Below are 26372 nucleotides of genomic sequence, written 5' to 3' on the forward strand. Positions count from 1 at the left end.
AATGCATCAAAATTAAACATCCCCTCAGTCCCCCCCCCCCCCCTCTCTCCCCCTCTCTCCCTCCCTCCCTGCCTCTCATCACCTTATCAGATAAGAATATAACAAAACAAAAAAAAGAATCGTTCATATCTTGGGTGGCCTAAGAGGGGATTGGTATCATGAGGGCCATCCTAGCTGATGTTCCATTTAATCTAGATTCCTACTCTATCACACTTCCCTCTCATCCCCATTCTCGCACACTTCCACCCTCTTCATTTGCCCTCTTACTTTAATTCCTATTGGGTCACTTTTCATCATTAAAATATTTTTCCACACTATTATTATTCACATATCAATCCCTCTGGCTTCTCACTAAGGTTTCCACATCTTGTCATATTTCTTTAAAGTCCCTTGTTTTATATATAACGCTTTCCCTTTAAGAATTACCACATTCATGCTATTTATCCATTCTCTACCGGACGGAGGCGAAGCAGACAACCATCTTAGGGCAATCAGTTTCCTTGCTTAAAATAGGCATCTCAGAACTGCCGTCTGGCTGCTTCCCGGGTTTCCAACTCCAACTAATCCCAGGAGACAATACTTCGTCTCCATCCTGGTGGAGGTTCCAAACACCTGATCAATGGTTCCTGTCACCTCCGTCCAGTAGCGGATCAACTTCGGTCATCTCCAAAACATGTGAATCATGTCTCCCTCCATGTCCCTGCACCTGGGGCAGCTTGTGTCCGGCCGTCGGCCAAATTGAAAAAGTTTACGAGGAGTATAATAAGTTCTATATAATAACAGATGTGACATTCTCTGAGAGGGAGAGAGTGATACCAACGGAGCCAGTTCAAGAATTCTATTACATTGTATTTCGGTGATATCCCCCACATCTTTTTCCCACTTCCTCTTGTACATGGGGATCTCTATCCCTCCCATTCTCCCCTTGTTTATATGTGGGTACATTTTCAAAATTAAACCTTTCCCTGTTTCTGCATTAATTATTTTTTGAAGAACTGGGATTGTGCTCCATTCCAAGGTCCTCCCTCTAAACTGCTCCTCCAGTGCGTGCCTGACCTGCAAATACTTATAGAAGGATTTATTTGGTAGAGCAAAATAATCTCTCATTTCCTAAAAGGTTTTCAGGGCACTATCTTGGTATAGCTGAGCGATACATTTTATTCCACATCTCTCCCATTCTCTTACTGTCCCCATCTTCTGCAGTTCTCCCAATTTGCTATTCTTCCATAAGGGGGTATGCTCATGAAATCCTCTGTATTTTAATATGGCCTCGCTGTGTCCCACACTCTCGTCATTAAACTCAAAGTAGGGAGTCCTAAAGGAAAGGATCCTGCTTCCAGAGCTTCCACTATTGAGTCCTGTGGTGTGTTTTGTAGGAGCATTTTTCTCCCTGCCTCTCCCCCTTCTAAATTACACCCCCCCCCCCATATACTGGAGTTGACGCGAGAAAGTAGCTAAAGGGGTGTGGGAGCGCTACTCCTCCTTCCTGTTTTTGTAACTACAAAGTACTCAATCGAATTCTTGCCAACCCACCCTTCCAAATCAGTTCCCTGAACACCATGTCTATTGAGAGAAGAGAGAAGCTGCGGCATCCATATCATTTTGATTAAATTACAGCGATCTGCCACAGGTAATGGCAGGCGTTTCCACACTTATGTCTTCCTCCTAAATTTATTCAGTAACGGGATTATATTATCTGCTGCGTACTGTTGAGGGTCTCTGGATACATTTATTCCTAGGTTTCTAAATTTACTTCTTGAATCTGGGTCACCTCCTCAGGCAAGGGGCTTCCCAGAGGATCTACTGGCAGAAGGCTAGATTTTTCCCAATGTATCTTTAAGTTCGGAAATTTGTCCAAATTTGTTAATAATGTCCATAGCTTTCTGAAGGGAATCCTGTGTATCGCCAAGGAATAACAGAAGGTCATCTGCGTATAATGTTACTTTTTCTTCCAAGTCTCCCCTTCTAAGACCCTAAACATGAGCAGAAGACCGCAGGGCAATGGCCAGAGGTTCAATTGCAATGGCAAAGAGGAGGGGTGACAAGGGACACCCTTGTCTTGTCCCCCGACCCAGTCTAAATTTGTCGGACTTTTCATTATTCACCTTTACTCTGGCTTCTGGTGCCCTATAAAGCATTTTTACCCATTTCATGAAACCCCGTCCAAATTGGGCCATCTCCATAACTCTCCAGAGATACTGCCACTCAAGACTATCAAAGGCCTTGGCGGCATCTAAAGACAAAATAGCCCTCTCTCCACTCTCATCCGTAGGGACCTGAAGATTCAAGTATACCCTCCTTTTATTTTGTGCTAGTAGTTCTTCCGGGTATAAAACCTGATTGATCAGGGTGGATGATTTTCAGTATAACCTTATTCATCCTAGCCGCCAAGACCTTTGCCAGAATTTTTATGTCAGTGTTTAATAAAGCGATAGGCCTATATGAGGCAGGATCAAGTGGGTCTTTACCCTCCTTGTGTATGGTGATTATGGTGGATTCCATCATCGATGATGGGAGCTCTCCCCTTATCAATGACCAAGTCAATACCCTCAACAGCTCGGGAAGCAATACCTTCCCATACTGCTGATATATCTCGGTCGGGAGTCCGTCTGGGCCTGGAGATTTCTGTTGCGCCATCTCAATAGTGACCCTTTTTATTTCCTCTATCGTTATAGGTCTATCTAACTCAGTTCTATCTGCCTCATCAAGACAGGGGAAATTCAGATCTCTGAGAAAGCTGTCCATTTCATCCCCTATTTCCTCCTGTTGTGATCTATACAAGTCCTCATAATATTCTTTAAACTTGCCCACTATTTCTGGAGTATATGAGGATACCCTTCCATCTCCTCTAGTTATCGTGGGTATAACGGATGGGGGGGGGGGGGGGGGAGTTCACCCTGACTAATTGTGCCAGCATACGTTCTGCACTTTCCCCCACGCCAAAGGCAAATCGTTTATGGAAGAGATGTTTATTCTCTCTTTTTCTAAGGGTCATTAATCGATAATTTTGTTGTTCCTCTATCCATTTCCTAAGACTCCCCCATTGATGCCAATATCTCGTTCGGATCCTCCATCAGTTCGATCCAAAATGGATTTATCCTCCACTCCCCAGGATGGTTACGCTCGCCCAGCTCTATTGATATTGTCACTGGGGAATGGTCCGACAGACCCCTTGGTCTGTAGTTCACATTCTTTATGATAGACATAATTTCATCATTTCCTTGCACTAGGTCGATCCTGGAGAGTGTCGAATGTGTCCTGGAGAAGCACGAGTATTGTCGGGCCTCTGGGTTCCGTATTCTCCAGATGTCCCACAATCCTGCCTCCCCTAAAAAATCGGGGAGCCGGCTATCCGTGACACCACCCGTTAGGTTCCCCCCCAGGGATACTATCTAGTCTCCGGTCCATTACCATATTGAAGTCCCCTGTTACTATCACCGGCACTCTCGGCTTATCTACAACAAACTCGGCAAGCTCACAAAGGATCAAAACGTTAAAGGGTGGAGGGAGGTACACATTTGCTAATACACAGACTCTGTTCTCAGTCTTACAGAATAAAAAAGTAAATCTCCCATATTCATCCACCTTAGCCTGCATACAAGCGAAAGCCACCCCTGATCTAACAAATATACTCACCCCCCTAGAATAGGAGATGTGTACTGAATGGAACTGTGTACTGTAAATCCCTCCATCTCAATTGGGGAATTAAGATTTTAGTAAGATGTGTCTCCTGCAAACAAAGAATAGCCACCTCGTATGTCTCTGGAATCAGGAGAACTGCTGCTTTTTTTCCTCTGCATCTCCCATTCCCCGGGCATTCCATGAGCACAAAATAATTTTTTTTAATCTGAGTGCGCATAACCATCAAAGTTAAATTTTTTGGTGAATCTAACCAGTGCCTTTTAAAATGTATATGGTTTTTGTGACTCCATAGTGTCTCTTCTCATACCTGTGATTTAAATCGCACAAACTTTTGTGTCAGACCCACCACTCATTCCATCCCTTACATCTGTACCTCCTCTCATGCCTATAATTGTGTTCACACAGTTTTTTGTACCAAGCAACCCACTTGTTCCGTCTCATACACCCATGCACACCATTCACCTGCCCACTGGACCTATTTTGGGGCTTCCTAATGTGACCTTTGCATTCATCTATCAATTTAAGTGTTATCAAACTTGTGTTCTCACACTTCCCTCCCTATCCCACCCCACCTCAGAAAACCATACATCCCACATTTAATAAAATAAACAAACAAGACAAGACAAACCTGGCAAAACAGACAACACAAATAGAGAGAACTCTTCGCTCCACCCCTTAGAAACATGGGGTGGTATGCTCGTTTTTCCCTCCCCCCTTTCCACCACCAACACCCTCCTCTCTCCCTAAATTATTCAACAGTGTAGTGGTTTGTGTCTTAAACAAAATCATATTGCTAATAAAAGTCCAGGGCAATATAGTCAGATTGGTCTACAGTCTCCCACTATAGGTTACTATCCAGTTTTCCACTCCCTCCGGGGTATTGAAAAACACAGTCCCTCCCCCGGGGGCGTTTATACGTAGTCTTGCCGGGTATAGCAGTGCATAGTTCAATTTTAATCATTGCAATTTGCGTTTGACTTCTCCAAACTTAGCCCTTCTTTTTTTGTAGATCAAGTGGGAAATCTGGGTACATAGAAATCCTGTTGCCATTGTAAAGAATATTACCCATTTCTCTGGCTTTATTTAGTATAGTTACTTTATCTTTATAGTAAAGCAGTTTTACCAATAAGGGTCTTGGAGGGGCTCCTTATTGGGTAGGTCTAGAGGGGACCCTATGAACTCTTTCCAGCGCAAAAAGGGGTGAGGAGGACTGTTCTCCAAATAAGTCTTTAAACCATTTTTCCAAAAATTTAGTGGGATCTAAAGCACACTTTTGGTATTATCACTACTATAATTACTTTTTATTGCTAACTAATACGGTTTCATTTGAAACTTACCTAACCACTCACAGACCGGACCATTTTGCTGGTCAAAGACCAGACCACTTTTTGCGATTCGGCACTGCGTCGCTTTAACTGACAATTGCGCGGTCGTGGCTCCCAAACAAAATTGACATCCTTTTTTTTCCCCACAAATAGAGCTTTCTTTTGGTGGTATTTGATCACCCCTGCGGTTTTCATTTTTTGCGCTATAAACAAAAATAGAGCGACAATTTTGAAAAAAAAGCATTATTTTTTAATTATTGTTATAATATCCCCCAAAAATATATATAAAAAAAAAAAAAAAAATTTCCCTCAGTTTAGGCCGATACGTATTCTTCTACATATTTTTGGTAAAAAAAAATCGCAATAAGCGATTAGTGATTGCTTTGCGCAAAAGCGTTTACAAAATAGGGATAGTTTTATGGCATTTTTATTAATATTTTTTTTTTACTCGTAATGGTGGCGATCAGCGATTTTTTTTATTTTATTTTTTTTTTATTGTGACTGCGACATTATGGCGGACACATCGGACATTTTTGACACATTTTTGGGACCATTGTCAGTTATACAGCAATCACTGCTATATAAATGCAGTGATTCCTGTGTAAATGACACTGGCAGTGAAGGGGTTAACCAGTGGGTGGCAGTGTAAGGGTTAAGTGTTCCTAGGGGTGTGTTACTAACTGTGGGGGGTTGGGCTTTCATTTAGTGAGCACTGATCTCTGCTTCAATCACATGGAGCAGAGATCAGCATCACTAGTTGCTAGGCAGAATGGAGAAATGCTGTTTACAACGGCACTTCTCCATTGAGCCGCCCCGTGAGACGATCGTCGGTATGCCCGCGGCGATAGTTTGCGGGACCTGCGACCGGACTCACGTGAGTCCCGACCAGCACGCGAGCGTGCCGCCGGTGGCGTGCTCGCAATGGCAGTGCGGCATTGAACATTGGACGTACCTGTATGCCAATATGCCTGCCCGTGCCATTCTGCCGACGTACATCGGCGTGCGCTGGTCGGGAACCGGTTAAGCATATGTGTTAAAAATGTATTTGAACGTGTATACAAATCACTTGCTTTGCTCTTCGTCTGAATTGCAGATACTTTAAAAAGTTGTCTACAGACAAACAGAGGCATAAACGGAATGAAGATGAGAGTTTAGAAGATGTAGATGATGATGAGTTTGAGAAAATTCTTGGTAAGATAATGTTGGACCCTTTCACGTTTGTCATATTATGCAGCATAAAGTATAATTGAAAAATATATTGTGTTAAGTTGTGATTGATTTCTGAAAGTTATATATGCAGCAGTTGAAGTTGTTTTCTTTTTTGTTAGTTTTTTTAAGAATAGATTAAATTCTACGTGTCCATATTCCTCTGCAATAATAGATATTGCGGAATTTGATATGGACAAATTTATCCCTCACCATGATCAATAGAATTTATTTTTTTATTGGTTGATCTAGATTGACTTGTGTCTTTTTTCAACCTGACAACCAATAGAAGCAAGGCTTTGTTCTGATGGATAAACAGTGGAGTAAGTCCTCCTTCAAGGGAGTAAATATGCAATGGGGGTACGGTCTCTAACTAGACACTGCTACCATCCTATACTACTACTACCTCTCTGATAGCAACAGAAATAATGCTCACCAGACTTACTCTGGGATGGATATTTAGGAGCACCCAGTACAAAAATTCAGATCACTCAGGTGTTTAAAATTGTTGTCAGGATTAACCAACTGTGAGGCCCTGTTCACACTGAAAAACTCTCTCAGCTCTGAAGCTCCAAAATGCCCAACAAGCAAAATCATATTCATTTCAATGGCCCCTGTTCACATATGAGCGATCTGTCACCTGAAGCAAAATGCCTGAAATGGGGCCAAAGTGTTTTTGGCCCCATAGACTTCAAAATAAATGCCTGACTTGAGCATAAAAACGCTCAAATAGCAGCTCTCCACCCCTAATTTACTCTCCCTCTCCTCCCCTATTGCTTTCTATTGGCTAAACAAAAACACCTGAATCTGTAAAATGCTTGTAATACACTTCTAAAAAGCTTAATTAACCGCCAGTAAAGTGATACGCGTAGGTGTGAACGCAGCCAAAGGCGGTTTACTACCGCTTTAAACAAAAATAAAATTAAAGGAGCAGGGATTTAAACTGAATAAACTCATTTTTGAAGTGTATTTGCTAACTTAAAAACTAAAGTTTGACTTTAGTTAGGGGAGCGATATGTTCTATAACAAGCACATAGAAAAGACAGACACATAGGGGTTGATTTGCTAAAACTGAAGAGTGCAAAATCTGGTGCAGCTCTGCATAGAAAGGAATTGGCTTCCAGTTTTTTTTTTTTATCTGGTCTCCCACAGTACACAGAACTTGGAAATGCAATTATTGTAGTAAACATAAACTGCTAAATAGCATTTCCCATCAGCAGTATATAGCAGTCTTGTGACTTCTATTGATGTCTGGTTAAAGCTTGGAGGAAGAGATTTCATTCTTCTTTGACTGTCCTATAAGGCTGCTTGACCCCTGACCACTGTGGACAATGCTGATTGGCCCTATGCTGATCACATGCACCCTCCCAAAACAACAAAACCCCCCAAAAAAACCTCTCTATCAATACACACGAAACTGATTACATGCAGAATACCTTCAAGGCTCCGTACTATCAGTAGATGGATTGGGGACAGTAGAAGAAGATCAGAGAAAATAGGATTAAAAATCTTTTTTACATAACGCAGAGGATTAACCCCTTAGGTCCCACAGTGAGTATAACGAGCATGCTTTACTGCATATACAGACTGATTTTACTATTGTGCGTTTAGTAACACTTGAACTGAAGTTAGAAGCTGCTTGGCTACCATGCACAGCTTGATAACCAAGCTCATTCAATTAAGCTTTTACAAACAAATACAGGAATAGTGCCCCATTTGTTGGTGTCAGTGGCAAGAATTATGCCCCTGTTGCTGTCAGTAGGAAGAATAGTGCTCCATGGACCGCATAAAGGCGGGCTGCAGGTTGGAAATCACTGTTCTAAGGTCATGAACCTCTTCTCCCTTACAGAGAAATCATTGTTTCACTAGTTTATTTAGCTTTGGATTCTTCAATTAATTCACTGTCTTCTAATTCAACAGTAGACGTAGTGCATCTGGATCAGCACTACCTTGGTAAAACTTTGTGGGGACAGCCTGCAATGTTGCTTCAAACAATGGATTCTGCTTGGCTGCTCCCCTCAGCACTTGTGCAGTGTTGTAATCAACCACAGGATACTTTATCGTACATCATGGGACACAGAGCCTAAGTAATAACTTAATGGGTTATGGACCACCTTCAGGTGTTGACACTGGTATAGCCAATACAGGAAGTTCACTCCCCTATATAACCCCTCCTCCTTCCAGGAGTACCTCAGTTTTTTCGCCAGTGTCTAAGGTGTTGGTCACGAGTGAAGGTGTGCTCTGAGGAGCTCCAGGAGGGATCCATGCTGGATTTAAATAACCTCCACACACCAGATCCATCCAAGCCACTAAAGGCCACAGGATGGTACCCGGGCCTCACATAGAAGAGCGAGGTTTTGCCTGTAACGCCTCTGAGGGCTGAGCCCTAGGAACCAGGACTGTTTTGGTCTTGCTATAGGTCCTTACCTAAAATTTTCCTGAGGGGTGCTATAGAGGTCCAAAGGAGTGGAACCCCCTATTAAGGGACCCAGTCTTTGAAGGTTTACTAAACCCTGCCCGCCGTGATGGGTGAAGTTTGGATCTCTTTTTTTAGCAGTATCTTGCAGCGAGGAAAAGGTAAGAGAAAAGCTTAGGAACTGTAAAGTCCACCTATGCCTTTTCTTCCATATGAAACATTGTAATGCCTTAAAATCTCCTCTAGAGGGAGTAAAGATGCACATACATTTTTCAGCAGCTATGTGTCCAGCTACAACAGTGTGGTGTGTCCCAGTAGCAGGAGGGGGTTCATTGTTATTCCTCTCCCCCCCAATAGGGAAAACTAAGGGGCTGGGGGGACAGTACTTAGGATGTATTGTACCTTTTGGCACTGTTCATAATATCTAAGTTGACACAAAATTCTATTACTCAGTGTTGCATAATTATTTGGTAAAGTGTGACAGCACTAAGGCTGATTCACACTTTATAAGTAAGCCTCAACTGCTAAGAAAATCCTCCCACCCCACCCCCCATCCAGAGGGAGGCGGGCAGCTTTTCCTTTTATACATATAACTTTTTTTATGTTTACCTGCCTTAAAACATTCCTCCTAGTGCAAGGAAGCCAGCTTCTCCCATGTAACGAGACCTGCCAGAGGTGCCAGATGGCAGCTGTAGCCGCCTCTCCTTCGGGTCTGTGATATCACAGACCCGAAGACCATGCCGTTAGCACACGCGGGCTAAGGTTCAGTTTTGAAAAGAGGAGGGCGGGTCAATGGAAAGGGCGTGGCCCAAGGCAGTCTGCGCCGTGTGCAGGACTCTGCGTCCACGTGGACCACACGGCACACAGGCTGAGATACCAATCAGGCTTACACCTTAGAAATCTCTTAAGCAGACGCTCTTGTGACAAAATGTCACTATCAGAGCAGCTGAATTGAAGAGTCTGCCACACAGGACACAGGGGAGCTGGGGCATGTGAGGAGTGTATACAGGCATTTCCAGTACAGGAAAATACATTGTTGTTTAGCATCAGATTGATCTTTATGCTACCATTGTTCTATACTATTGCTCAGCAAATAGGTACATTTTTATTAGAGTGCCTTTGCTTTTGTGCTTGGTACTATGGCTTCCAAAGTTACCGCAAAGGCACCAAAAGTTCCACCCCCAGGTGCTGGGAACTCCAGTCATGCCTCCACGCTGTCATCCTCTCCGGAGATACCAGGTATGGCGAGTCTTTGGAACTGATTGGTAGTGCAACTGCTTCTCACACTTCGTATACGTGACTGAATATGCATTTTCCTCTGCCCTGCAGGGCCTAGAATTAAGATTAACGGCTTTAATCACATCCTCTATCAAAGTGGATAGGAAGTGTGCTAGATCCCCCCTTCAGACCCTTTAGCAAGGGAACAATGGGGACAGGATGAGGTATTACCCTTAGGCGATTGAGAGGAAAAACAAGCAGATTATTCCTCTGTGGAGGAAACAGTTGATTCAGCTTCACAATCTGAGGTACAAATCTTATGGAGATGGGTTGTTCCATTTTCTTGCTACCCCTAACAGAGTTAGCTGAAAGCCCGGTTTCTTCCTTGGGCTCTTTAAAACCTTTACAGCCTTTTCATGCCTTTCCGGTCCATGCATTGCTAGAAAAACTTATTTATGTTGAATGGGATCATCTGTATAAGCATTTTCTCCCTCAGTTCTCCCTCATTTTCTCCCTCAGTTTTCGATCCCATGGAGGAGAAATTCACCAAAAAGTGGAAGACTCCAGCAGTCGACGCTGCGATTTCCAGTGTGAATAAAAGTTTAACTTGTCCAGTAGACAACGCACAAATGCTTAAAGATCCAACAGATAAAAAGTTGGAATTCCTGTTAAAATCCTCTTTTTCCTTGACAGGGACCGTTACTCAGTCTGCAGTTGTTTAAGGTACCAAAACCAAATGGAGATGTCAGACCCATTCTAGATCTAAGGCATCTAAATCAGTTCCTGAATATCTGCTCCTTTTGCATGGAGTCAATCAGGTCAGTAGTTTCTATCCTACAAGGAAGAGAACTTCTGGTGTCCATCAACATCAGGGATGCATATCTGCATGTCCCTATATTTCCTGCTCACCAAGTTTCTGTGACTCGAAGTAGAACAGCAGCACTTTCAGTTTGTAGCTTTGCCCTTCGGGCTAGCTATAGCTCCCTGGGTGTTCACGAAGGTACTGGCCCCAAGTTAAGGGCACAGGGCATAACAGTCTTGGCGTACCTAGACAATCTATTGCTAATAGACCAGTCAGTGGCTTGCTTGGAGCAAAGTGTACGCATTACAACCAGTTACCTGAAAAGTCTGGGTTTTATTCTCAACCTAGAGAAATCTTCCTTAAAACTGCTAAGAAAGTTGGAGTGTTTGGGCCTGATCATAGACATAGCCCAGAAAAGGGTGTTCTTGCCTCCACAAAGATCAGCTACATACAAGAGCTGGTGCGGATGGTCAGGTCAAAAATAAATCCCTCAATTCGCCTTTGCATGAGGTTGTTCAGAAAGATGTTGGCTTCATTCTAGGCAGTCCCCTATGCCCAGTTCCATTCAAGACTGTTGCAAAACCGTATACTGTCTGCTTGGAACAAAACAATCCAAGCTTTGGACTTGCCAATGCAGCTGTCCCCAACAGTGTCCCAAAGCCTCAGTTGGTGGTTACTAACCCACAATCTGCTGAAAGGAAAATCCTTCAGTCCAATTATCTGGGAATTGGTAACGACAGATGCCAGCCTTTCAGGCTGGGGAGCGGCACTAGAGAAAATGACTGTCCAGGGACAGTGGTCAAAAACCAAAAGAGCCTTGCCCATCAACATCCTAGAGATTCGGGCAGTGCGTCTGGCTTTGAAAGTCTGGACTTCCAGGTTAAGGGATTGTCCTTTAATGATCCAATCCAACAATGCCACGGCTGTGGCCTATATCAATCACCAAGAGGGCACAGAGAGAGGTGAGCCATCTTCTAACTTGGGCTGTTTCGTGCCTATCGTCAGTCTTCATTCCAGGAGTAGAGAGTTAGCAGGCGGACTACTCAAGTTGCCAGCAGTTATTCCCGGGGGAATGATTTTTTCACGCCAACATTTTTGCGGGCCATTTGCCAAAGATCCAGGACTCTGGATGTAGATCTTCTAGCATCTAGTTTCAACATGAAGTTAGTCAACTTTGTGTTCAAGACAAGGTATCCACTCGCATGCAGAACAGATGCACTGGTAACCCCATGGGATTAGTTCCCACTGATCTATGCATTCCCCTCTATTCAGTTGTTGCCACGACTTCTTTGCAGGATCAAGCTGAAAAGAAAGCCAGTAATTCTGGTAGCACCAGCATGGTCCAGAAGATCATGGTAAGCAGAAATCGAAAAGATGGCAGTGGAGGATCCATGGTCCCTCCCGCTAAGGCCAGACCTGCTCTTACAGGGGCAGAAATTCCATCCTACTTTAAGAACGCTAAATTTAACGGCCTGACCATTAAAACCTACATTCTGAAGAAACGTGGGCTTTCCGGGTCAGTTATCTCTACTTTGATTAATGCAAGGAAGCCAGCATTCAGAGCTATATATTATAGAGTCTGAAAGGCTTACGTTTCCTTGTGCGAGGCCAAGGGTTGGCACCCTCGGAGATATAGAATTCTTTCCTTTCTACAATTAGAAGATGAGATCTCAGGGGGCGCTCGTGGCGTCGCTCCGGACCCGGTGCGTGTGCCCGGTGGCCCGCGATGTCTGCCGGGCACCCGAGATTGCTCGCGAACACAGCAGGACCGTGGACCTGTGTGTGTATAAACACACAGATCCACGTGCTGTCAGAGGAGAGGAGACCAATGGTGTGTCCCCAGTACAGAGGAACACTGATCGGTCTCCTCCCCTTGTGAGTCCCCTCCCCCCCACAGTTAGAATCACTCCCAGGGAACATAATTAACCCCTGCCGCGCCCCCTAGTGTTAACCCCTTCCCTGCCAGTCACATTTACACAGTAATCAGTGCAATTTTATAGCAACGGTCGTGTAAATGTGAATGGTTCCAAAAATGTGTCAAAAGTTTCAGATGTGTCCGCCATAATGTCGCAGTCACGAAAAGAATCGCAGATCACCTCCATTACTAGTAAAAAATAGAAATGCCATAAATCTATCCCCTATTTTGTAGATGCTAGAACTTTTGCACAAATCAATCAATGTACGCTTATTGCGATTTTTATTTTGATTTTTGATTTTTTTTTAACAAAAATATGTAGAAGAATACGTATCGGCCTAAACTGAGGAAAAAATGTGTTTTTTTTTATTTATTTTTTTAAATGGGATATTTTATTATAGCAAAAAGTAAAAAAAAATTATTATTTTTCAAAATTGTCACTCTTTTTTGTTTATAGCGCAAAAGATAAAAACCGCAGAGGTGATCAAATACCACCAAAATAAAGCCTTATTTGTGGGGGGAAAAAAAGGATGTAAATTTTGTTTGGGTGCAACGTCGCATGGCCGTGCAATTGTCAGTTAAATCGGCGCAGTGCCGAATCGCAAAAAGTGCTCTGGTAAGGAAGGGGGTAAAATCCTCCGGGGCTGAAGTGGTTAAGGGCTAAGTCTCAGCCTTATCGATTTTATTTCAGATACCTCTTTCTACGCATTCTTTAGTCTGGGGTTTTATGCAAGAGGTGATGTGGATTAATCTGCCAGTTAAATCACCTTTAAGCCCCTGGGACTTGAACTTCGTTTTGTTTATGTTCCAAAAACAGCCATTTTAACTGATACAGCATATTCCCTTAGTCCTTCTGACAAGGAAGCTGGTATTTTTGGTTGCTATATCCTCAGCAGGGAGGATTTTGGAATTGGCAACTCTTTCTTGTAAAAAGCCATATTTGATTATTCATGAGGACAGAGTGGTGTTACGCCCTCGTCCAGGCTTTTTGCCAAAAGTGGTTTCAGCTTTTCATCTGAACCAAGATATTGTCCTGCCATAATTTTTTCCAAAACCATATTCCAGGGAAGAAAAGTCACTACATTGTCTTGATGTGGTGAGAGCAGTGAAAATCTATTTAAAGGCAACTGCTCAGATTTGTAATACTGATGTCTTATTTATTTATTTAGCCAGATGTCCAAAGAAAGGACAGGCAGCGTCAAAATCCACTGTCGCTAAGTGGATTCGACAAGTGATAATTCAAACTTATGATTTCAGAGGTAAGATTCCCCCAATTCAAGTTAAGGCGCACTCTACCAGGTTGGTTAGTGCTTCTTGGGCAGTGCGTCACCAGGCCTACAAGGCTCAGATCTGCAAGGCTGCAACTTGGTCTTCAGTACATACATTCACAAAATTTTATCAGGTGGATGTAAGGAGGTTTGAGGATATCGCCTTCAGGCGCAGTGTGCTGCAGGCAGCAGTATACATCCTCAGGTCTGGGGGTGCCCTACGGTTTCTCTCCCTCCCCTCAATATCATTGTTACGAGACGTCCCATTGAGTTATTACTTAGGCTCTGTGTCCCATTTTGTAGGATAAAGAAAATAAGATTTTTATAACAGCTTACCTGTAAAAATCCTTTTCTTGGAGTACATCATGGGACACAGAGGTCCCTCCCCTCTTTTATGGGGTATAAGTATATTGCTTTACTACAAAAACGGAGATACTCCTGGAAGGAGGAGGGAGTTATATAGGGGAGTTAACTTCCTGTATTGGGTATACCAGTGTCAACACCTGAAGGTGGCCCATAACCCATTAAGCTATTAGGCTCTGTGTCCCATGATGTACTCCAAGAAAAGGATTTTACAGGTAAGCGGTTATAAAAACTCCAATTATACAGGTCCTGGGCCGTGGTCCATCACTTTGGAACCCAGACCCTGAACACACCCCTGAGGGTTTGGTGGGCGAAACCTGGGCCCTGAACAGGTAAGACATATTTACCTTGTACTGGACCAGCACTGAAGCTTCACTTTTTACAGGTTTCCAAAATAGTTTGGTCTACATTAAAACTATAAGGGAACTGGGAGTTGTGTTTAAAATTCATTCACTTGTGTAGTATAAAACTTTTCAAACTTTGTGGCAAAATTCCACTATTCAAAGTCCAGTCTTAGGGTGATGAGTAAGCTGTTCTATCACACTATAGGTTGCATTATTACCACCACTTCTGCTTAGAGCTCCTTTATAAGATTTTATGGCAGTTCCCATCTCCCTTTTGCCGTGAGAACTTCACTACGGGGTCATCAAAACCTGGGCTGTTGCATACTCCTTCAGACATGTCTCACACTGTCTCAGACATGCTATTTGACCAAGGTAGGTTTTGTATGCAACTACACAAGACTTCCTCTGACAATTAACTTAATACAGTTATTACTGTCCAGAGCACAAAAGCATCAATTTTTCTCCACCCCTGTTTTCTCTGCAAGAATCAGAAAGTGACATGCCTCTTCTATAGGACACTTATGTTAAAGGAATGAAGAGGGACCCCTGAGGCAGTGTAGATATGCCCACCTCTGCTGTTTGCAAAAGCCTAAGCACTTGATTCTCTTCCGTTCTGCCATGCTCCCTTGGGTACTAAGAAACCTACTAAGTCTTAGAAGACATTCCCTATTCAGGCACAAATAGAATGGGGCAATTTGGGTTAGCCCTAAAAAACGATCACCCTTCCAAGAATCATTGCTGAACTTTATCCAGTGCAAAAAATAATTCACTAAAAAGTGGTGAGTTCCAGTAGTAGACCATGCCAACTCGGTCTTAAACAGACATTTTACTATGCCTGTACAAGATCTTCCTTCGATTCTGCTTACAGACAATTTGAGACACCTTTTTAAAAGCTCTCTTTAACCTCACATGCCCAGCTATTGCTGCAAATTCTTTTTGCAATGTATCAGCTAATTGGACTAGGGCAGTGTTGTCAAACACGTTTTTGTTGCGGTCCGCATCAGCATTATTGTTGGCCTCAAAGAGTCGGTTGTATCTGTAAGACTATATATACTTTATCATAATAATTGTCTCTGCATTTGATTACTACTGGTTTTAGTTTTTGGAGACTGCTTGGACAGGCATGGTTTGCCATGGTGTTCTGTTTGAGCAGTGTCCAAAAAAGTTTCTTGTGGATGATACCAGCAGTGTGAGGCCCTCCTTTTCAACTGTCAACAAATTGTATTATTCTCATAATTATAGGTGAATGGCCATAGGGGGGGTGCCCTTACATCAGATGTCATGACCCCCCACCATCAGAAGTCAAGTCCTCCACCCCCCCTTACATCACAGTGCACCCCTCTTAATTTGTGCTGCTGCTTGGAAGAAGCTGGGGGTACAGCTAGAAAAAGCAGAAACTGCAGGGTTTGGCGGAGGACCAGAGGAGGAGTCTGCTGAATGCTGAGACCAGGGGGGCTGAAGTGGCTACTTTCTGTTATTATATATAGTAACATAGTAATGGAGAGACGGGAGGCAGAAATGAAAGGGGTGCTACAGCTGCACAGTGAAGTATAGGATCTGGCTGTAGAGTTTTATGTCCTCCTCTCTGTTCGAATTTTAAAATCAAAGTGGCCTCCCTCAGTGAGATTCTCTGAGGATCCTGGGCCCCATGGTAGCCTCATTTGTGGCTGTATCCCTCACCAATTCTATTCAAAGTATCTACAACCTCGCCTCTTGTTGGCCTGAAACAAGCACTCTTTCTCTTGACCACCCAGGCCCCCTCCTCTTGACCTCCTTATACTCCCCTCCAGCCAAGCAAGGAACTTGGCAGATTTCCAATCCAAATTTGACAATAAAAAAGTTGTTTCTACCACACCCATGGAGGGTGATAACATCCTTCCAGGTTGGGGAAGAGTATTCCACTGTTCCACAGTTCAGGGAACATGGCCACCCTATGAAGCTAAACTCCTTATCAATATCTTGGAGTTGAGCTTTGAATTACTGGGCCCACCTTCCTTAGGGTCATCTGATTAGAGTATGCCACAGTATTCACTTATATCCTGTTCCAGGTAATATATTTGTCTTTCGACGCTGCAAATTCCGCCTCAGCTGCTGCACAAAATGGAGAAAAAGAATAAAACTTTGGTTCTCGTTGTACCAATCTAATACAGGAGAACCTGGTACACAGACCAGATCCCTAGACTCTTCCAAACAAACCACGTCTTTTTTCTCAGAGCCCCCTAATCAACTCTGCTTCTCAGTCACTGGCTTTAACAGTATGGCTGTTGAAGCCCAGGTCTTGATGGACATGGGCGTGTCTGAATCTCTTTCCCACATTGCTCAAAACCAGAAAAGCCATTTCCATAAAAATTTACAGTCATATCTGGAAATCCTTCTTTGTCTGATGTGGACACCCAATTTGTGGCACGTTCACCGATGCCAGGAGCCTGGCGGATAAGATGGGGGAAATAGAGATACTGTTGTACGAGGAGGACCTTCGATTTTGTAGGAATTTCAGAGACTTAGTTCAACAGCTCTCATGATTGCAGCACAGTGGTGTAGTGGTTAGCACTCTCACCTAGCAGTAAAAAGGGTCGCAGGTTCAAATCCCAACCATGACACTACCTGCCTTGAGTTTGCATTTTCTCCTTGTGCCTGCGTGGGTTTCCTCCGGGTACTCCGGTTTCCTCCCACACTCCAAAGACATGCAGGTAGGTTAATTGGCTTCTGTTCAAAATTGGCCCTAGTATATGAATGGGGACCTTAGATTGTGGGCTCCTTGAGGGTAGGGACCAATGTGAGTGTACAATGTAAAGGGATAGGGATAGACACTCGCTCAGGTTGAACTGGATGGGCTGGTGTCTTTATTCAACCTTACTAACTATGAAACTATGATTGGCTGACAACCATTCAAGGGTATTCCCCTATCCTTAGGGATAGAGCGGGTAAAAAAGGGGGGAGGGGTGTGCCTGTATATCAAGAATAATGTACATTATACATTATATTACATATTACATATTATGTAATATGTGAGAGATGACATCACTAAGGGAGCTAGGGAGGAGGTGGAATACTTATGGGTAGAGCTCCTATGGGATGAAACTAAGGGTAAAGTAATACTGGGAGTATGCTATAGGCCCCCTAACCTGGGGGAAGAGGGGGAGACGGACCTCCTATCACAATTTGGATTAGCAGCAAGGGTGGGAAGTGTCATCATAATGGGGTATTTTTAATTATCCAGACATAGATTAAGCGGAAGGAACCGCGCATTCGTCTTAGGCTTGCCAGTTCCTAAAGGTCTTGCGGGACAATTTCTTGGGTCAGATCGTAGACACACCAACTTGAAACAAAGCTTTACTAGACCTACTGATTACCAACAATACAGACCTGATTATGGATGTGGAAATAAGCAGCAATTTAGTAAACAGCAATTACAGGTCAATTAGCTTTAGTATAAATCACAAAAATAAGAAACATAGGGGAATACAAAGACACTGAATTTTAAGAGCCAACTTCCCTGCTAGAAGATATAAATTGGGATAAAATCTTAGGAAAAAAATACAGAGGAGAGATGGATTTTCTTTAAAAGTATATTAAATAAGGGCATTAGCCAGTGCATCCCATTGGGAAATAAATTTAAAAGAGGGAACAAAAGTTCTGGGTGACTCCAATGTAAAAATGCATATAAAAGCAAAGGAAGAAGGCCTTCAAAAAATAGGAAGAGGGATCATCATCAGCATTCAGACTTTACAAATAATGCAACAGTCTACTGACTGGAATGGTACCAGCTGATTGGAGATAAGACAATGTAGCACCAATATTTAAAAAAGGGCCAAAATATATCCCTGGGAATTACAGACCAGTTAGCCTAACATCAATAGTAAGCTCTTGGAGGGGAAGATATACAATATATTAGTAATGAAAACAGTATCATTAGCAGTAATTGGCATGGATTCATGAAGAACCGTTCTTGCCAAGGCAATCTATTAACCTTCTATGAGGTGAGCTGCCATCTTGATAAAGGAAGGCCCATAGACGGGGTGTATCTGGATTTTGCAAAAGTATTTGACACAGTTCCCCATAAACGTTTACTGTACAAAGTAAGGTCCATTGGCATGGACCATAGGGTGAGTACATGGATTGAAAACTGGCTACAGGGGTGAGTTCAGAGGGTGGTGATAAATGCTGAGTACTTGGAATGGTCAGGGGTGGAAAGTAGGGCCCCCAGGGTTCTGTGCTGGGACCAGTCCTATTTAATTTTTCATAAATGACCTGGAGGATGGGGTAAACAGTTCAGTCTCTGTATTTGCGGACGATACTAAGGTAAGGAGCGCAATAAATTCTCTGCAGGATGTGGAAACCTTGCAAGAAGAGCTGAACAAATTATTGGGGTGGGCGGCTACATGGCAAAAACAGAGGCTCAACTCGAGATAAAGCGATAATTCTCCCACTCTACAAGACTCTGATCTGACCTCACCTGGAGTATGCTGTCCAGTTCTGGGCACCAGTCCTCAGGAAGGATGTACTGGAAATTGAGCGAGTACAGAGAAGGACAACAAAGCTAATAAAGGGACTGGAGGATGTAAAAGTTATGAAGAAAGGTTGTGATCACTGTACTTATTCTCTCACGAGAAGAGATGCTTGAGAGGGGAGAGGATTTCAATTTACAAATATACTGGTGACCCCACAATAAGGATAAAACTTTAATGCGGAAGGTAGTTTAATAAAACATGTGGCCACTCATTAAAATTAGAAGAAAAGTGGTTTAACCTTAAACTGCATATAGAGGGTTCTTTACTGTAAGAGATGTGGATGTGGAATTCCCTTCCACAGGTGGTGAATTCAGCAGGGAGCATTGATGGTTTAAAAAAACTATTAGATAAGTACCTGAACGACCACAACATACTGTACAGGGATATACAATGTAATACTGACATATATACTCACACACATAGGTTGGACTTGATGTGTCTTTTTTCAGCCTCGCCTACTGTGTAGCTATTCCAAGACCTGCATTTCTACCTAACTTCCACCTTAAATACATAGACCAGGCATGTCTAAAGTCCGGCCTGCGGGCCAATCGCGGCCTGCGGCCTGGTTTTGAACGGCCCGCCTGCTTATTTGGACATACATATCTTTTGTGGCCCCCGACGATCTCCCAGCGCCGGGGCCACAAAAGATATATATGCTTCGGAAGGTACAGGAAGAACAGGACAGAGTGCCGTACACAGGAGAATTTCCTGTTTACGGGGAGCCTCTGTAATGGGAAGTCCTTCTCCTGCACTGCCTTTGGACGACTGTTCTGTCCATCAAAGGAGGCGGCACTTTCTATTAAAGAAGCCGCCGTGTAAACAGGAGATTCTCCTTTGGCGCTCGTCAGTGCATTCCTGGCAATGGTGCTGCGTTCCTGGCAATGGTGAGTCATTCCTGGCAATGGTGCTGCGTTCCTGGCAATGGCGAGTCATTCCTGGCAATGGTGCTGCGTTCCTGGCAATGGCGAGTCATTCCTGGCAATGGTGCTGCGTTCCTGGCAATGGCGAGTCATTCCTGGCAATGGTGCTGCGTTCCTGGCAATGGCGAGTCATTCCTGGCAATGGTGCTGCATTCCTGGCAATGGTGAGGCATTTGGGGAGGCATTTCTGGCAATGGTGCTGCGTCCCTGGCAATGGTGCTGCGTCCCTGGCAATGGTGCTGCGTCCCTGGCTATGGTGCTGCGTCCCTGGCTATGGTGGGTGCATTCCTGGCAATGGTGGGTCTGCAGATGTGCACTGATTAGGCTGCATTGGTGGGCACTGACCATTATTTTGCTTCACAGTTCTTTATATAAACATTTTTTTTTCCTGAAACTTCCCTCTTAAAGTGAAGGTGTGCGTTATACGCCAATTAATACAGTATGTACAAATACGCCCAAGCTCATTTCTTCCCACACACAGCCACAAAGGCAAGAGAATTCTTGTTGGGCAGTATATTAGACTCGAACGAACACACTTAGACCGAATTTTAACGGTTCAAAGAATGTCAGGCAAAATGGTCGGCCCTCGCGCATGTTCACTTCATCAAATCCGGCCCTCTTTGAAAAAAGTTTGGACACCCCTGACATAGACCTTACCCTTTTATGCCATGCTCCTAAGCCCTCTAAAGATATTGCTGTTCACTGTCTGGACACTATCAGATGTAGAAGTCATCTAAATTCTACGTCTATAAGAAAGAGGGATTCTTTTGTTTTATCATCAGGGCCACACAAAAGACATCCTGCCTCAAAATTCTCTATTGAAAGAGGTAGGATATAGGGTGCCCAGATAAATAGACCCTTCTAAAATCAGAAGTTCAAAGCCTGGTTCAGGGTGAAAATATGATAAACGCAGGCAGATGTCTTGAGGTGCATGTCAGCAGCATGCTGATGGAGAGAAGCAGACTGGTATAAATATGGAACAGAATGAAGGCGCTTTTAAGTGCAATAAACAAGACTTTAATAAGCCAAAGGTATAAGTTTTTGTAATTTTGGCTAATGAAATCTTGTTATATTGCACTTAGAAGTGCTTCTTTCTGTTCCAAAATTCACTGTTGCGAGGGCTTCTTGAGGGTAGGGACCAATGTGAGTGTGCAATGTACAGGGATAGGGAAAATTGTAGACACTCACTCAGGTTGAACTGGATGGACTGGTGTCTTCAACCTTACTAACTATGTAACTATGTTGACAGGTGGATAAGACAACTCATTCGAAGAGGTTACATTATAAAAACAGGACACCTCCAGCACTGTTATGTGCTCACACTTCTGGATCGGAGGGTGTTTCCTGGGCATTCCACCATCAAGCCTCTGTTCCCCAGCTTTGCAACGCCATCACCTGGACTTCAGTTTATACCTTCTGCAAGTTCTACCAACTGCACATTCAAACTTTTGTGTGGATGCAGCTTTCAGCTGCAAGGTTCCTGCTAGCATTCTTGGGCTGGATCATTTGACACTTGGTGCTGTTGGGCCTGTTGGCACAGATCTGTTTACCTTGTTATTGCCGATCTTTCTTGTTCATTTTGTGGGGTCGTTTCCATGTCTATGAATATCCACAGCCTGTGTCTTGTACTGTACGAATAAGATGAGGGTAATTTTGGCTTGCCTGTAAATTCCTTACCTTGGGGTACAATACAGGATACCATTCCCTCTGTTCCTGTGTTACTCTTCATTGCTCTTGTAAAAAAAAAAAACTGCATTCGCGAAGTGGGGTTGGGTCTTAGGGGTATGCCCAGGGGGTTGTATCCAGCAATGCTTTGCCATAGTCCAGTCACCTGAAAGGAATCCAATTGCTTATAACCCAGGGCCTTTGAGTATCCTTTCCAAGTCCTATATTGTACTTCAAAATATGACATTTATAAGCAAGTCAAATTCCTATTTTTTTACTTTGATTACACTTAATAATAATATGCCAAGCAGTAGTTTGCTTTCATTTACAAGGTTTTATAAGCTAATTTATGTGACAGATCTGAAAACAAAACGGCAAGCACTAGGATTATTTCTTAACTATAAATTCATTTCTCGACACATTTAAAAAATTTTGAATTATTCATAAATTGAAAATGTATATAAAACTTCAATGTATGTAATTGAAATGTGTATAAAGCATGACATTACTTACAATTGAATTTTTTTTTATGTTTACAGATTCCCTTGAAGGGGATAATTTTTACACTGGAGTGAATCATGATATTGATTTTGCGGGGTAAGATATAAAAAAAGAATGTGTATGTATTTTTGTGTTTTGTATGTACTATACACATAAAAAGTTTTAGACAGGTTTGAATAAATGCTGTAAATTTTAACAATACTTGCAGAAATAGAAGCGTTTATTTTTATCAATTACAAAATGTAAAGTAAATGAACAGTAGAGAAGTCCAAATCAAATCCGTATTTGGTGTGACCAATCTTTCCCTTCAAAACAGCTTCAGTTCTTCTGGGAACACTTTGCACACAGTTTTTGAAGGAACTCAGCAGGTAGGTTGTTCCAAACATCTTGGAGCACTAACCACAGATCCTATGTGGATGTAGGCTGCCTCAGATCCTTCCGTCACATCGCAGACAGACCTTCTTTACGCTGAAGAGAGTTGTTGATGACATTGGCTGCATGTTTGGGGTAATTGTTCTGCTGCAGAAAAAAATTGGGGCTAAATTTGCTTGCCTTATGGTATGATGGATGATTGGAGAGGAGTTCCTATGATTTCATCCATAGGACATGGAAACAAAGCTAAGCAACTCGACTATACACTAAAACATTGGAAGTGGGGTGCAGGAAAATGGCAACAGGTGCTCTGGATTGATGAGTCAAAATTTTTAATATTTGACTGTAGCAGGAGACAGTTTGTTCACAAAGGCCTGGACAGGGGTACAGGAATGAGTGTCTGTAGGTAACAGTGAAGCATGGTGTAGGTTACTTGCAAGTTTGGAGTTGCATTTCTACAAATGGAATTGGAGAATTGGTCAGGATCAATGTTGTCTGCGATGCAAATAATTACAGGCAGATACTATCCATCATGCCATTCCATCAGGAAGGAAGGTGTGTGATTGGCTCTGCATTTATTCTGCAGCAGGAAAACGACCACAAACGTGTAGCTAATGTCCTTAAGAACTCTCTTCAATGTAAAGAAATATAAGGAGTCCTAGAAGTGATGGCTTGGCTCCCACAGAGCCCTGATCTCAACATCATCAAGCCTGCCTGGCAGTATTGTATTTAGGTTTTGTGCTGCCCTAGGCCTGACTAAACATGTGCACCCCCTCATTTAAATATGATCCACCCCTTCCAGTCAAGGTCACACCCCTTGCTGTTTAAGACTTGCCCTGAAATTTTTGAGTGGGGACACCACTAGTTCTGAGGGCCTGGGAGGCAGTGGATTTCCTTAATTTGCATAGATGTCCTCTCACTTTGTTTGGCTATGGGACAGGAAGTTAAAGGAAATTTCTGTAATGAGACAGAGATGGTAAAAAATAAACTGACGGGTTATAACCCTCACTTTGTCCAACATGAAAAAAAACAGTGTTGCCTATAGTTCTACTTTAAGCACAAATTTATGATAATTTTATGGCGAGGACTAAGAAGATATAACCATGCCAATGGTGCAGCAGAAAACATAGCACGGTGAAGAAGGTTTGTGGTCCAGGAGGAGAGGACAGTCAAAATCTCACAGTTGCAGAATGCAAGCTGCCCGCATACCGGAAGCAGTGCAGCTGCTTTATGGGGGTGCTAGACTAATTTGCCTCTCGGGCAGTGTCCTGACGCACCACTTAAATCATGGGGGCTCAACCTGTGGCCCTCCAGCTGTTGTGAAACTACGAGTCCCATCATGCCTCTGCATTTGGGAGTCATGCTTTTGACCTGTCAGCCTTGCAATGCCTTATGGGACTTGCAGTTCTTCAACAGCTGGAGGGCCACAGGTTGAGCACCCATGGCTTAAATGCATACAACACATAACCAAGCCTCGGTCTGAGTCCCATGACGCCACCGAACAGTGCCATCTTGGTTGACGGAAACAAATCTACTGTGCGTACAAAAAAACCCACATAGAAAGGGCAAACTCTGAGCATTCACATATTGTGAACAAACGTAGATAGCCCAGGGCTGCCAACCCTAACAATCTGAGGACAAAACGTATATAGAAAGCTGATAAAATCACAAACAACCATGGATGTGATCAACTGATGATCAAAAGTGGGCAAAATCATTTTTGATCACAATTGATATCGAGAACACGACATTGGCTGTTAACTACAACCTAGGTAGACATGACCCCTGTCTCAAAAAAGAGGTATAAAAAATGTATGTAAAAATATGGCAAAATAATGAATAATAACCATACAGATAAAATTAATAATAAATAGAAAAAGAAAAATAGATAGAAAATGAAAGGAAAAATAAAAACATTTCTCTGGCCGTATATCGCACGGCTACCTGGGGATCAAATTTGCATAATAAAATGTACACATATAAAAAAAATTATGATATAGTGGTCAAAAATTATATGTCAAGTATGGGAATGTCACTAGGAGTTATCAATAAAGGAGTTAATATCGACATCTATATTTAGACCAATTTGATTTTATGAACCCATGACATCTCTAGTTTGGAAATACTCCTAACTAGACAACTACCCCTCCAATGGGGCCTATATTTGTCAATGCTTTGACAACGAGTGTTTGGTGAAACCCCTACGTATATTGTTTATTTACTCATTTAAGCGTACCTGCAATGGTCGCTTAGTCCGGCCCACATACTGCAGGCTGCACGGACACTGAAGCATATATACCACACCTACCATGGAGCAGCTAATGAATGGCTCGATGGCAAAGTTCTCAGAGGTGCAACTAGAAACAAAACTTGTGGTCCTTCGAGTCTTACACCCATTCAGTGAACAGACCTGACACTTTTGGCACTGGTAATAACCAGTAAGTAAAAAAAAAAAATGTAGGTATAAAAAAAAAGTAGGCTTATACTAGGAGGTTCAAGATATTGGGAGCCAATTTATCCTTCAAAGAAGGGGCACCCCTAATAACTACTTGAGGTATATCAGGCAAAATAGACTTAAGTTCCCTATTGTTTTTAAGGATGTGCCAGTGTTTTTTGACTATGTGTCTGATGTTGGAGTGTTGACCGGAACAATTGGTGATGAATAGCTTAGGAAATGCACCATTCTCACGGCCTCCAGTATTCTCTTTCAGTAGATTATTTCTATCAACACATTTGACCTGATCAAGGGTGTTAGTAAGGGACTCAAGGGAATAACCCTTATCCACAAATCTTTGCGTGAGGACCTGTGCCAAAAACACACTCTGTTCAGTACATTTGCGCTTTAGATGCAAATACTGACTCTTTGGCACAGACCTAAGTCAGGAGTCATGATGGCAACTATCATTTGGAATAAACAAATTTCTGTCAGTTGGTTTGAAGTATGTGGAGGTAAGAAAACTCTATCCACTGACAGAAATCGTAAGGTCCAAAAAGTTAATTTCCCGGTTGGCCTCATAGTCAAGATGAATTCCCCTATCATTGATATTAAGGGAATCCATTAAATCCGAGAGGTCAGTCTCACTACCATCCCACAGGAGGAGGATGTTGTCTATGTATCAAACCCACAAGGTCACCTCTGGCCTTGGCTGGGCATAGACGACATCCTGCTCCCATTTGGCCATAAACAGGTTCGCTAGACTGGTGGCATATTTAGCCCCCATAGTGACACCTCTATCCTGGCGGAAGAAATGGCCATCAAACCAGAAAAAATTGTGAGTAGCCACATACTCCAATAACACCATAATGAAATCAATCTGTTCTTGAGGTAGATTGGAAGCTCTATCCAAATAGAGTAACACGGCATCTAAACCCAACTGGTGGGGGATCACAGTATAAAGTGAAGTGACATCAGCAATCACCAACCAAGTCCCCTTGCGGGGCTTATGATTAGAAAAGAAGGTTGATGACATGCCGTGTGTCCTTCATGTATGAAGGCATCATATGTACCAAAGGCTGCAAAAAGAAGTCTTTGTACTTGCCCACCCGGGAAGTGATGGAATCTATCCCGCTAACTATGGGACGCCCCGGGTGGAAAGTAAGACTCTTGTGCACCTTTGGTACCGTATATACTCGAGTATAAGCCGAGATTTTCAGCCTCTTTTTTGAGGCTGAAAGTGCCCCCCTCGGCTTATACTCGAGTCATCGCTGTCTGCCCGCTCGATCAGCGTGTCGAGCAGACAGACAGCGGCCATTCTGATTCAAAAGCCGCGCCTCCGGCTCCCCCTTCGCCTGTGATAGGCGGAACACTGAATTTCCCAGCAGCCTGTGTTCCGCCTATCACGGACTTCGTATCATCCTCGTACTACGGACGAGGATGATACGACGTCTGTGATAGGCGGAACAC

The 26372-nt window shown here is 43.1% G+C and overlaps 1 protein-coding gene across 1 annotated transcript in view; it reads left to right on the forward strand.

The window, feature by feature from the left end:
- CEBPZ (CCAAT enhancer binding protein zeta) overlaps positions 1–26372 on the forward strand; it is a 310453-nt gene that overhangs the window by 214288 nt on the left and 69793 nt on the right. The window contains exons 10-11 of the mRNA XM_077486559.1: positions 6061–6158; positions 22135–22192. Coding sequence (XP_077342685.1) covers positions 6061–6158; positions 22135–22192 — 156 coding nt within the window. The remainder of the gene's footprint in view (positions 1–6060; positions 6159–22134; positions 22193–26372) is intronic.

This window comes from Lithobates pipiens, unplaced genomic scaffold, assembly GCF_037356315.1.
Source record: "Lithobates pipiens isolate NorthernLeopardFrog02 unplaced genomic scaffold, aLitPip1_a1.2 Scaffold_18, whole genome shotgun sequence".
Classification (NCBI taxonomy): Eukaryota; Metazoa; Chordata; class Amphibia; order Anura; family Ranidae; genus Lithobates; species Lithobates pipiens.